The sequence below is a fragment of the Tyto alba genome, unplaced genomic scaffold, assembly GCF_018691265.1.
Source record: "Tyto alba isolate M040663 unplaced genomic scaffold, T.alba_DEE_v4.0 Super-Scaffold_18, whole genome shotgun sequence".
NCBI classification, from domain to species: domain Eukaryota; kingdom Metazoa; phylum Chordata; class Aves; order Strigiformes; family Tytonidae; genus Tyto; species Tyto alba.
In genome coordinates, this window is record NW_024881280.1 from 21,204,752 (window position 1) to 21,218,173 (window position 13,422).

Consider the following 13,422-nt stretch of genomic DNA (forward strand, 5'->3'; position numbering starts at 1 on the left):
TAAAGTTGTTTCTGCCTATGTAACTCTTCAGTGGATATAACATAGAAAATCTCTACTGTCTCTGTTTTAATGCTAATGCATGTAAACAGGATTTAAGCGAAACTGATGAAGGATAAAGATTGGATAAAGAGATGTTTCACTAGAGGAAGAATAAAACCACAGACAGAACTGAACCTGATCTGAAACGGAAAAGAGTGTAGGGAAAGGAGTTTATAGTCCTGAGGTTAAAAAAATGGCTTTCAGTAGTGTGTATTTAAGTTTACAGTATTTGCTGCCACATTTCACAAACAATCACATCCCTGTTCGAAGCCACCAGAACCCACTGCTCAGGTGTACGAACCAGCTCTTTGGCATGTACAGCCGCCGTTGTGGCGGCTGGGCTCTGCAGGGAAAATGCTGTTGGGATTTGGAGAGCAGATGTGAGTCTGGGCAGGAACAAAGCAAGTGGGGAAGTGGGGCGAATTGTACCATCTTGTATGTGAATTTGCAAATATAGAGCATTTCCCTGCTGCTTGGCAATATTACTCGTGGGCATGCTCAACACAGTTATCACCAAGCAGAGAGCGTGGTCCTTTTTCTGCCTTTGGGGGAGCACTGACATTTGTCCCCATTGCAGGTATGGAAGAGAGAATGGATTCAAACTGTCCCCATGGAAACACCCAAAACTTTCCTAGTGGAAAGAGCTCACTAAATAGAGATGCTGGAGCTGTGCTGGATCTATTAATCCCACATGGGAGTGCAGTGCCAAAACCCCTGCCTGAGCCGGGGGCCGTGTGAATGAGCTGAAGTGTGGTAGTACATCCACGTTGGCATGTCTCTGTGCTCTAGTTTGTATGTCTTTCAGAGAGACGAAAATATCCGTCTTGTTTCTGAACATGAGCTTGTGCAGTATGATGCCAGGCTGTCATGCAATGTAGATTCATGGTCTGAAGCTTGGGGCTCACTGCCTTGTGCTCCAGTCTGATGAACTCTAATGGGACACTTGCTCTTCTGAACTGCTGTGATTAAGCAGGGGAGGATTTCATCGCCCAAAACTGGAAGGTTTTGGGTCATGCCCAGGACCAGGGAACAGCAGCCTTGGAAAATTGCAGGGTATCCTGGACTATCTGGTTGCCTCCACCACCTTCCTCAGTTATCTCTGTAGAGGAGAGAGGGGTCCTGCAGCCTGGGTGGAATGTACTTAACCAGCCTGTTTACATAGACATTTTCATAGATTTGCCTGTAGTGGCCACTGAGAGAAGAGGCGCAGAGCATACACCCCTTAACTCCAGCCTTCTGCCACCATTTGAAGGTTTTCTTGGTGTTGGGACATAGTGCCACAGAGATAAAGCCCTCCAAGATGGCACACATCTGTCTGTATGCAGGTATTGTGCGATGGCAGGGGAACCACAGGTAGCCAAAACAATAAACAATAGTCATACCTTCCTTTTTAGAGGTTAGGGTGCTTTATCCTGACCAAGATACCATGAAAAATGTTCCAGCTCACAAGGAGTTTCAGTGTAAATGCATACACTTAGGGTAAGCTCAAATCTTACATAGTACTTTTGAACAAATACACATTGTGGCCAGGTTCAAATACTGCAAGTTCTACTTTTTTTTTTTTTTTTTTTTTTTTAATTATGTTAGTTTTTATTTTTTAAATGCTCAGATCTGTGAGAATAGGAAGATTTGTTAATCTGGTAAGCAAGTAAGTAAGCAAAATGCCTCCAAATGCTCACTCTGAGTAGAGCAGGAGGTGCTGGGAGTCTGTGGGTGGCTGTCTGTGATCTGGACTTCATCTGACAAAGTCCTCTGTATCAGGACGTGAATTTATTGCATCTGTCCTTCAACACAGCTCATTACATGGAACTTGAACTTAAGCTGTCACATATTTTCCAATAGATTAATCTCTATCTAGCATGTGAAGTTGTTGCGAGAGCTATTTGTTATTTGATATTTCATGCTCTCAGCCTGTTCAAAAAGCTGCTGAGTTAAGGAAGATCAAAATGCAGAGTGACATTTCTCTTTAAAAAGCCATTATTACAGAAAGACTCTGGGACTGTTAAAATGTGAGAATACAGTGATAGTAATGAGTGTTATAAAACTGTTATTTTAAAACATGACCTGCTTTCTGCCTCTCCCTTAATATCACCGTGCTTAGACGGGGATGGAGGCTGTATTTGAAGCAGTTATCTCCCAGGCAGGCAATAGCATCTGGTGATATTAAAATGTCATCAGATGAAAATATATGCAACAGTGTCAACCTCATTTGAATATGAAATGCAGAGACAATCCAAGGCAGACAACTGCTTGTTTAGAGTGATATCTGAATCCAAAGGCTGGATCATCAATAATAGATTAAGGTTTTCTTGCTTGCTGTAAATTAGATGTCGGATGGGTATTGTAATTTTGTTTTTTAATTATTTATCGTATTAGCAAGGCTGGCTGTTACAAAACACCAGTCAGAGTAAAAATGTAAAATACAAAGTGGGAAGAATTAATTTTAAAATCTGACACTAGAATAAAGCTGCAAAACCCTGTATCAGCTACACTGAAAATTAGATAGTAACATTCTGGTAGTTCTGTCAAAGTCAAATACAGAAGCAATTGTTAAGTGTTGATAGGCAGTGGATAGAAGGTGTAATCCACTGGGAAGGTTTTGATCCAAAATGAAACAGTTTTCTACCCCTGCTAGTCAGGCAGAAATCTAATTACTCTCTTTTGATCTCTATGGAGAGGTAAACCAAAGAGTTATAGGTTATGGACAGTTTTATTGATTTTTATCTCAGAAATCAACAAGTGCAGGCTTTACACTTTACACATACTTGCTTAGCTGGTGTTAGGATCAAATATTTCAAACTGGCTTTCCCTGCTACCAAGTCAATAAGCATTTTAGTTGTTTTGTTCAAGTTGTACTGCTGATGTTAATATTGCAGAACTTTTTTTTGCACTTAGAAACTTTGGGGGAAAATATAGCCAGGTTTATATTTGGGAGTTTTAAAGCAGAAGGCTGAACATTTGTCTTTCCATCCACTTGGTTTTCTTTTGCAAGACTGCATTGTTATATTATGGCTATAACTGGACAAGCATATGTATTTTTAGCTCTGCATGTAAGAAAAGGATCTTCATTGTAAAGGCAGCAGAACCAGAGTCTGAACAGGAAGGGTCTGCCAGTTTCTGGAGGTTTAGCATCCCTTCCATTGACAATGTAGAAAAGGATAGCTGCGATGCAGTTGGTAACAACACCTAAAACCATTTCTGGAGTGCTCCCAAGACATTTCTGAGGTAGTCCTGGAGTGCAAGGGAGGAAAAGGCTTTCTGTTTCTGGCGTTTACAGTGCATCTTTGAGGCAAACCAGATGGAAACTTCACTGCCTGTATACGAGTAGTGGAATATACTTTGGCCCTTTGTCCTGTCTCTCTGGGCTCTGGGTGCAGACATTCCCACAGATACCCACTCTCATCAACCCCAGCTTATGGAAATATTTAATCTTAAAAAAAACCCCAACCCTTCTTCTCCAAGCTACTTACCATAGTTCCTATGTAATTTTGCAGAATGGGTTCAGACATGGGCCAAAATGATCAATGGAGAGGGAAGTCCTTGTTTTTCATGCAGACCTTCTGTAGGCATTTTTGATTAAGTTTAAATCTATGGGGAAGATTTCACTGCGGGTCTTGCCTAAAACCTTGGTGTGCAATCATGTCCCCAATTCAGCAAACCCGAGTTGTGTCATCAAGCTAAAAGATGTCAAGATTCCGTGCCAGCTTTTTAAAGGTATAATTAGTTGGGGTCTATTGTTGTTAATTACACATTTTCATGCAATCTAATTGGTCTTCAAGAATGTGCACCAAGTCAGGGTCTGCTTGTTCATGCACACAAAAAAGCCAGTCATTCGCATTTAACTCCACTGTCAGAGCCACAGGCACAGACACGGAGCCTGGGATGAGTGTAGCTTCATGATTATTTTGATAGCTTCTCTTCTTCGTGTCCTGGGAGATAAGGCTGTTTCTCCCACAGCCGCATTTCTTCCTGAATGACTGACAACCCCTATAGAGGAGATCAACCCCTTTTTGTGCCCTTTCACTCACTCGGAGGTTATCAGCTAAAACTGCACTCAGCATTCAATCACATCTTTCCCCTGTGGCCGTAACTCCTGTTAACACAATTAACCTTCTGATGGGAACATAAAATGAATCTAGGGAGGGAAAAAGAGCAGAAATACATTCCCATGTTAAGGATTAAATGGCCATAGTGCTTATAGCAGTGTTTTTTCACCTCTTTCTCTTCCACAACATTGTGTGTAAGGGGCTATTAGCAGGAAGTTACCTGTCACAAAATTCTTCCTAGCAATCCCAGCAGTTCCTATTTTATCAGCAATTTAAGGTTGATGGTAAATATTACGTCACATAAAACTGTATTGCCAACCAAATGAAAATTTGTATTTGTTTGTGTTTTGGTTTGCTGACCCCCCCTCTCCAAAAAAAAATCTAAATCTGAAAGATAATGATTGATAGCCAGCATTTCCTTTTTTTTTTTTTTTTTTTTTTTTTTTTTCAGCAGGAGGGATAATAGGGACAAATTATATCTGTCTTCCTTATGGTTTCTTTTTATATGACAGTATTTTGAAATTATAAACAGATCCATTGTATGCTCATCTTTTGTTTTCATTTACTGGCTGTGTTTCTGTCCCTCTGGCTGTGCCCTAGTGTGGATCCACTCTAAACATGTTTTAGCCACAGTATTTTCGAGGGGTCTAAGTACACCCCCAACTCTCCCAAAGCTGAGACATGACTCTCTTTTCCGTGGGTGGCTCGTTGTCCTGAAGAGCCGGGGGGCTGGGACGGAGGCCAGCAATGTCCCCTTGGTCACCATGCACAGGCTGCAGCCTGTGACACCGAGGGTGCTGTGCAGTTCTGGTGCTGAATAAACCACTGCTCTGGCTCTGGCTCTCACGCTGGTTATCTTGAGTAAGATAATGCTCTACCCCATTTTCCTCTACAAAAATATCTATGGAGGATTTTCCCTCAATTTTAAGTGCGCCAAAGTCCTTGAGCAAAGAACTAGGCATGTATTTGATCTGCCGAGGTAAAGCACTTGGAGGACACCCCCTTGGGCCAGTTGACTCCCAGTGGTGAGGCTGAAGGTGAAATGGGGTTGGAGGTACTTGTTCTCTGACCGACTGAATCTACACTCACCCTGATCAGGAGAAGGGCTTGGAGGTGCTGGGCCTTTTGACTTTCGCAGGTCTTGACTGCTCTGAAGTGTTGTCCAGCAGCAGGTACTTGGCCTCTGCATGGTTTCAGTACTCCAGGCATTTGCAGGACTCCATGGTGAAACTTGTAACTGGACAAGGGATGGAAAATAAATACCACTTTTCTAGCAGAGGCACATCTCAAGCACAGACAGTGGTTCAACTGAGGCAGCAGTTAAGTGAGATGAGGACACTTTGTGCTTTTCTGTAAGATTACAATAATGCTGATTCTGACTCTAGCCCATTTTCCAGGTTTGCGTAAAATCAGTAAGTGTCCAAGTCTCACTGCCAAGGGTGTATCTACACTCTTCCTCTACTCATTGAATCAGCTTTATGCAATGCCTCTGGTGACAGACCTAGGGAACTTTGATCATCGTAGCATCAGGTATTTAGCATGCAAGTGCCAATTTTGTATTTTCAACATCCTTCACAGAAGTAGAGCTAATTGCTTTAACAGCAGCTGAAGCAGGCAGGGAAAGAGAACAAGCTGCTTTTTAATATCTATAATTCTTACAGGTTTTTGTATGCTGTGATGTAAGGAATAGGATTATAATGCACATGTTGATGCCTTAGATTTGGAAAAGTGTTGTGAGGTTGAAACTCTTATTGAAAATCCCACAGTTAATAATGCTGGAATGTGTTCCTACAAAATAAAAAAAAAAAAAAGTCTTTGCAGCTAGAAACAAGTGCCTTGTGCTGCTGAAGAAGATCCAAGGGAGCTCTGTGAATCTGCCAGTTTGCAGATGAAGCAGCTATTAGGCTTGTAAGAAAAGAACGAGGAAACAGAGTTGATGGAAAAAGGAAGATGCAAGGATATCAGCTGACAACCAAACATTGGGCTAATTTTCATTGTAGGGTTTTTTTCTTTATTTCATACCTCTTTTCTCTTTTCAGTTCAGATGTGTTAGTTATTCGCCTGTCCTTGTCCTGAGAATTGATTGTTGCATCCATGGGAGATTGCTGGCACGAAGAAAACACTTACAGTAATTAAAGTGAGGAAAGCTGATGTCAGGCTTGCTTCTCCCTTTCAAAGGAAGTAAAAACTTCACGAGAAAATTGTTTTGTTTCAAAGTAAACTTCATTCCAGTAGATGCAGTATCCATACTGAAACCATTGGAATACGGCTTGTTGTAGCTCTGTAGCAACAGAGTACAACTGTGGAGTTCTGCAGTGGAGATCACCCTTAAGGTAAGGGTGCAACAGAAGAACTGCATATAAAAAAGCCAATAAATGATGAGGCAAGGTTAAATAAGATTGCGTCCCTGGCTCACACCAGTATCCCTTGGCTCACTTTTCACAAGAGTTACCAGTTAGCCTTTGCCCTTCCCCATGCAAGTGCCTCCAACTCAAGCATCCTCTTACACGTTCTTGCTGTGGTACCTTTAGTGGACACAAAATCCACGTGTGTTTGGTGGGGTCGCAGGGAGGTGGCCATGAGGAGATGCAGCGTGTCGGGCAAGGGTCGCACCCAGGACACGGGTGCTGGTGGGCTGAGGGCAAAGTTGGTAACTCAGGTTTTCCCACTGGGGAGAGAGACATGGATATAAGTCAGATGGCTGTAAAAATGTGAATTCAGGACATACTAAGAAGCTCTCATCCTCCTGAACGACATGTGTACTGGGGTGTTATGTAAATCCTGAAAGGATACAGCTCCCAGCTCATCCCGTTTTTGAAAGGGATTAAGCCTCTGCGTGTACTGGTCACTCAGGGATTACAGCTCAGTGTCCAGAGAGGGATGCACCCAGGGTGATTTATGGTGCTTAAGGGCTTTATGCATTCACTCAACGCCTACAGCTGTTAGGATTTCTTTTTCTTGTTTTCTGGAGGTGGCAGGACATATACTATAAGTTTTGCCAGGTCCCACTGAAACGCAGAATGTCATGGGCTCTCTTTCTTTTCCTGGCTCCACACACAGATGTGCTACTGAAAAACATTTCATACAAAACGTTGTATCTGAGAGATAGCACTGTGTCTTTTCTGCTAAACCAGGTCAGCTTTACACAGAGCAGCTGCCACATACGTCCTTCTTCACTGCCCAAGACCCACAGCTGTACCCGCTGGATCTGTCACCCATCCTCTCCCAGAAGAACCTTGCTATATTTTACAGTCCACGGCACCTTGGATTACTCCTTCATATAAAATTTCAGTGTTGTGGTCCAGCCCCTGGGAATTACAGCGTCTGAGCTGGCTCTGCAGTACCAGGGTGATATGGTTATTAATCCTTCTGAGAGGGCTGGAGCAGTCAGTGTCTGGTGGAAGGGCTTGTGCATTACTACATAATACATCAAACCTCCGGTGTGGCAGCTCCTTCCAAAGAGCAGATAAATTTTCCACTGCCCTGTGTGCCTCTGCGCAGGGCTCTGCCATCCTGCATACTGGGGATCTGCGTACCAGCATCAGGGGACTCAACCAAGAGAGGGGCAGATTAGGTTTGATTATTCTGAAAAATGTGACCTGCTTAAGATGCCACTTAACACAACCGTGGGTTTTTGTAAAGGAGTCTTTTCATACATTTCTTGGAGAAAAAAAGGAAATAAACTGAAACAATTCTGTAATATAAATTATTCACTCTTCCTCATCTTCTTCTGGTGGAGGTGGCGGGACAATCTCCTGCACCAATGACTGTGGAAAAAGCCATACCTTCACCCCTTTTGATTATTCTTTGTTATTCTCCCACCACCACCTTGAGATAAACTCCTGTTATTACAACTCCAGAGAATAATTGAGGCTGTGTGGGTCTAGGCTGTCCACTGCTGTTTTACACTCTGCATTATCTAGTTTTGCTTATCTGAAGCTGAAGCTCAGAAAACAAAAAAGAAACCACGGGAAGATGCTAATAGGGTTGGATCTGCTGTTTCAAAACATCTGCTGTTTTCTGTTTTTATGTGTTTGTGCTTCCTACTCTTTTCCTTCTAGTAGGCAGCTCTTGATGAAAGAGAAGTAAAATCCATTGGTCTGCATTTCAGAAAGTAGTCTTTAAACTTCCAAACAGAGTAGACATCTTCACCTGTGTTTTCCATGCACAAAAACTGGGTGTGGAACAATATCACAGCAAAATTGGCGGTGTGTGCCTGGAGGCCCCTGTGAAAAAATGGATCCATTCAAAACTGTATGTCACCCTCAGTCCTAAATAACTGATTTATGTTCCAGGTGAATTTCTACAGCAATTTACAGTTCTTCTACTTTTTCAATTATCCATTTTCCCCCTATTGAGACCTTACCCATTTTCATTTACTTCTGCAAAGTCTTTTTTTCCTGCTCACAGTCCATTATACCTTCTCTGACTATTTCTTTGAAATTAAGTGCCTAGTTCTTTATCATTTCATCATTAATTACCGATGTCTTTTTGACCTCTGCTTTGTAAGCTACCGTGTCATATTTCTATTTCCTATCTTTTAGACTCAGTTTAGATATATTTTTTCTTTAATGACCTGCTCTGAATAGCTTTGTTCTTGTTTTTCAGTCAGTTCCCAGAATGGCCACACAGCCAAACCTTCGCTCTCCTCTCTTGTTTTTCATCTTGTCTCTATTATACCAATGGTCTAGTTAAAAATGTATTTTACAGCTCCCTGAGGTCAAGCCTCTCTTCTTTTTTATACTGACTATAATCTATATTTTTATACTGACTCTTCGTTTTTACGCTGACTGTAATCTATATAGGTATCTCGGTAACCTTTTGCTATAACCGTGGGCCAGCTAGCACATCTCTTTTGAGGGCCAAATGTAGCTGGGTGTTAACAGAAGTGGGTGCCACTGTAGGACTTGGTGTTTGGTTTAGGAGACAGGAATAACATGAACAGAAGCCACTCCATGAATGGTGGATTGGTGAAATGTTAGTATAAAGGGCTGAGAAACTTTTCCTGTAGAAAAAAATGTGATTTTTTTTGTCAAGCTCTTCAGTGAGGTGGGTGACATTTTGGCAGTTCAGGAAGATTCAAACCTGTCCTTAGATATTCAAATTATTTCTTGGTCTGGTTCCACATGTATAATTTCACTGTGCCTTACAGTGTAATTTTCACTTGCTTCTTTCTTCATAATCACTCCCAAAGTTTTTTATTTTTTAATTGAAAAAATTCAAACAGTTCATAAATTATTTTCCTGTCTTTGCCAAATGTCCCATTAGCGTCAGTGGAGTCTCATTTAGTGAGCGAGGTTAGACTCTACCATCGCCTGGGAGTGATGGTTAGGAAGGAAGGCCAGCTGTTTTTTTCAAAACCGTGAGAGCGGCTGGGCCTTCTCACTGAAATATATTTTATAAATGTGTAAAAGGAGACATGATAAATGCAGGCATTTGCTGTCATTTTGTTCTTTTAAATAAATAACTGAGTATAATGAGTCTCAGCCACAGAATGAACATAATGAACCTCCAAAAAAGATGTTGTCTGAGAGCAATATTTACCACTGAGGAAGGGATTGTTACAGAAACAAAAATTGTTTAGACGTTAGTGGGTGAGATAAGAATCTATTAAAGGAATTAAAAGCGAAGATGATTCATCACACATTTCTGCTTATTTGTAAGAGACACATGAAAGGCAGGGATTTCAAAACATTTGTATTAGAAAAACATCAATAACAAAGCCCCCTGATTTAATTTTTCAGTCTCTTGGGCTTCAAAAGAAGATGTGACTTTTCCAGCGAAAAACACACAGCACTGGAAATCAGCAAAGGCTTGGTTTGCTTTGCTGCATTTCATTTTTGTATCAGTCACCTATACGAGATATTTACACCATTTTCTTCTGTGCAAAAATCTAGAAACTGTTTCCGTTGCATTGAGAGTCAGATTTCTGAAACGTCTCAGAGGGGTGAAGTGCTTCCCTTGCTGCTGCTGCCGAGGCTGCTGCGGTGCGCTGAGGAAACGTGGTACTGGAGGGGTGGTACTGGTGAGGTTACATGGGTACTGGAGCAAGGTCTCACAGCACAACTATGGCAGAAAATTTGTCTTAAAGTGCTTTTCATAGCAGAATACAGATAATATCTCTAGTATAATATAATAATACTGGGTTTTTATGGGCATGTTTGCTATAGAGATGCAGGGATAGCAGAGAACACAGCCACAAAAGCAAGAAATAGAGAAAGAAGTGAAACCAAAAGAGAGTAAGTAAATAAACAAGCAAGCTGTTAGCCAGTGCTGTGACCCTGTGAGCTGTTGGAAGAAAGCAGGCGTTACAGTTTAGCAAATCCCAATTCTTTTTGTTGTACAGCCCGAGTTTTGCCGAACAGTATTATTTGAGATGTCTCCTGTGAGCCGAGCATCTACTAAACAGCCTTTGAAAACAAACTGGTTTGTACCAGCTCCTGCTAATTTGGACAGGGGGGTCAGTAAAACCCTGACGTGGCGGAAAGCAGCAATAATTTCCCCAGCGTGGGAGTGGTACTTCAAGGACCAAACACACTTTTGAGGCTGAGCAGCAGTAGGGGAAGACCAAGCTGGGGAGGAGAGGGAAGATCTTGATCTGGCTGTTCCCCTGGGTGAGCGGTGCCCCGGGGAGGGCCAGCGTCGGTGGGAAGAGCTGCAAGGCCGCCGAACCGCTGCGGCCCCGCTCCCGTCCTCAGCCCCTGACTCAGCAGAGCCCAGTGCTGTAGACATGGTGCCAGGTACAGCCCTACCGCTCGCTGGCTTGCAGGAGACGCGCAGCATGGCCGGGGAAATTAAGCTGTGCTGAGGTTCGGGGCTGCAAGGTCAGCATCAAACTCCTGCCAGGCTTCTCCAGTCTGCCCATGGGGGGTCCTGGCCCCGTGCTCATTCCCCAGAGGTGAGAAGGGTATTTGAGAGATGGGGAGAAGGGATGAAAGGGGCAAGGAGGCCCTGAGGTCTCACATCGTCCCTTGAAAAGCGCTCTCAGATCTAGAAAGGTCAGTGGAAAGTTAAGGGAGCTACATCTGCACGTGGAGTCCTCCTCCCCGTCCCCCAAAACACCACCGTCCCCTGTATGGGCTGAGTACAGCAGGCACTGAAACTCAAGCTGGCTTCTGGGGGCATTGCTTATTTTGGAAAATGCGGTTCTTTTCTGAAGCGCAGCTTTATGGGGAAAAAAAATAAAAAAGGAAGAGAATCCCTATTTTGAGAATTAAGAAAAACTTTATCAGACTTGTTTATTTTAATGGTAAATTTTCTCTTTACCCCATACCATTTAAAAATGCCGAGCTGCATTTTTGCTCCCACTTTAACAGTGCTGTGAGCCTTGTAGACATAAACCAGGCACAGGACTTTCCAATCCAATAGCCAACCATTTTGCAGATTCACAACCGTCTAAAGAAAAAATGACTTTATGCTAAATAGGAATACGCCATAGGAGTCACTGCCTTGTTTGCTACAATGACCAAAGCTTATTTTAGGTCCTAACTCTGCTGTTCTTTATTGCTGTTTTCATTTCTGATACAGTTCTGCTTGTGTATCTTCCAACTGAACATACCGTGCTCCTGTTTAACTGTCTATTTATAGTCATAAGAGAAATAAACATATAAAATAAATGCATCTTGATGCATAGCTGTGCAGGAGTACAGATGTTTTATTAATGAAAATGAATCCAGCTTTTTGTAAGTCATGGCAGCAATATAACATATCATTGTTTGCTTCTCCGCTAGACGGTCCCTGCTGTTTTTACATAGAAATTCCTGTAATACTTAATGGACATCTGGAAGAATTCAGCCAATTAATCGAATTCACGCAGGAGCTAGGCTAATGGCTGTCTGAAAGGCAGATTACATTAAATCAAACTTGCAATATGAATGAAAGTACTTAATCATACATGCAACATTCATTAGACGCGGCACAGCAAGTGTTTTGATTACTTTAATGAAAGATCAGGTAAAGTGCATCAACTGAACAGATTGAAGAGACAGCATGCTTACAAATGTTTGATTATGTTGACTATCAACAGAAACGGTGCCAGTAATTTATAGCAAAACATATTTGGAGGAGGAGGAGGAGAAGGATGGAGCTGGTGAACTTGGGAGGGGAAGTGAAATTTGGGCCTTGCCTCCGAGCACTTTAATTAATAGTCAGGATAACAAGACTTTAATCAAATGTCACGAAAGAAACAAAACAGATGTATTTGGAGAATCCTGTATGGCAACTGCTAGGGATCACTTCTGTTTGCAGTACGTAGAGCCTGATGCTAGTTTTGAGTCCCCCGTGTTTTGTCTGACTTTGGAGTAAACAGCACTAAAACCTAACCAGAAAAAAATATTTTAAAACCAGTGAGATTCACGCTTGAATTTTTGGCCTGCAAAAGGTAATGATTTCAGCTTGGTGCTGCTCTTCCCCTTGGGCTCTGCTGGAGCCCCTCCGGCCGGCACTGCCCTCGCCCTCCGCAGCAGGTGCCAGCTCCCGGGCAGGAGAGCGCAGCTGAAGAGGAGCTTTGGCTGCTGCAATTTCCCTTTTCCGACCCCGCCAGCCAGCAGAGTGTTTTGTTGTTACTCCCTCGGGTTGCCCACGGGTGTTGACCCACCAAAGACGGGCAGAGTCCCCAGCCCGACGCACCTGCCGAGAGCCGGTGCCGCAGCCTGGCCCTTCCACAGCTGTGCGCACGATGGGCGTTCGCCGGGTCTCACCTGGGGTGACCGGCCTCGGAAGCCAGAGGTGCATTTTCAGAAAAGAGCAGCAGGTCTCTGGCCCAGTGCTGCCTTTCTCCTCCACATTCCCTGCAGAGGCGAATCGCCATTTCCTTTTGGGAGCTGTCACCCTCCTTGTTGCTGTTGTGAGATGAAGGCACTCAGCTCAGATGTGTTTTATTTCCTTGCAATGCAGTTTTCCTGCTTGCTTCCCTAGGGTGCTGCTCTGCCCAGCTGTGTGTAGCCAGCTCTCTCTGGTGGTTTGCTTTCCTCCTCCCATTCCCTGCCACTGTTTTTCCTTATCACCGTCCCCCCGTGCTCCACCTGCCCCTCTGCAGCTATTGCTGGCAATAAGCGCTCCTCATTCCTCAATAATTCCTGCCATTCCTTTGCAAAGGCAAGCGAATCTGCAATAGCATGCTTCTGGCATGAGCTACCTGCAGCTCAGGCAGGAGAGGGAACTGGGAATTCGGTGGGACCTGAAGAAAATGGAGGGAGAAGTAGACGGGGTACCATGGAGTGGGGATGTGAGAAAGGTCTTGGGCAACAGCCCGGGGGAATTGCCTGTTGCCCCTCCGAGCCAGAGGCATTTCATGGAAGAAGCTGGCCTTGACACAGGGGCATGAAAATATTTGGGG

At 43.3% G+C, this 13,422-nt stretch overlaps 1 protein-coding gene across 5 annotated transcripts in view; it reads right to left on the reverse strand.

Annotated features, from left to right (window-relative positions):
- The window catches only part of LOC116965741 (proline-rich receptor-like protein kinase PERK10), a 28,527-nt gene that overhangs the window by 10,439 nt on the left and 4,666 nt on the right, over nucleotides 1–13,422 (reverse strand). Inside the window, exon 2 of one of the 5 annotated variants that reach the window (XM_033010330.2) lies at nucleotides 6,012–6,190. The exons of 1 other annotated variant lie outside the window; for it this stretch is intronic. In XM_033010330.2, the coding sequence (XP_032866221.2) occupies nucleotides 6,135–6,190 (56 nt within the window). In that variant the 3' untranslated portion in view covers nucleotides 6,012–6,134. Of the gene's footprint in view, nucleotides 1–6,011; nucleotides 6,191–6,234; nucleotides 6,754–7,259; nucleotides 8,312–9,771; nucleotides 10,152–13,422 lie in introns of those variants that run through there. 3 more of the 5 variants (XM_033010329.2, XM_033010331.2, XM_033010333.2) reach the window with 3 other exon arrangements.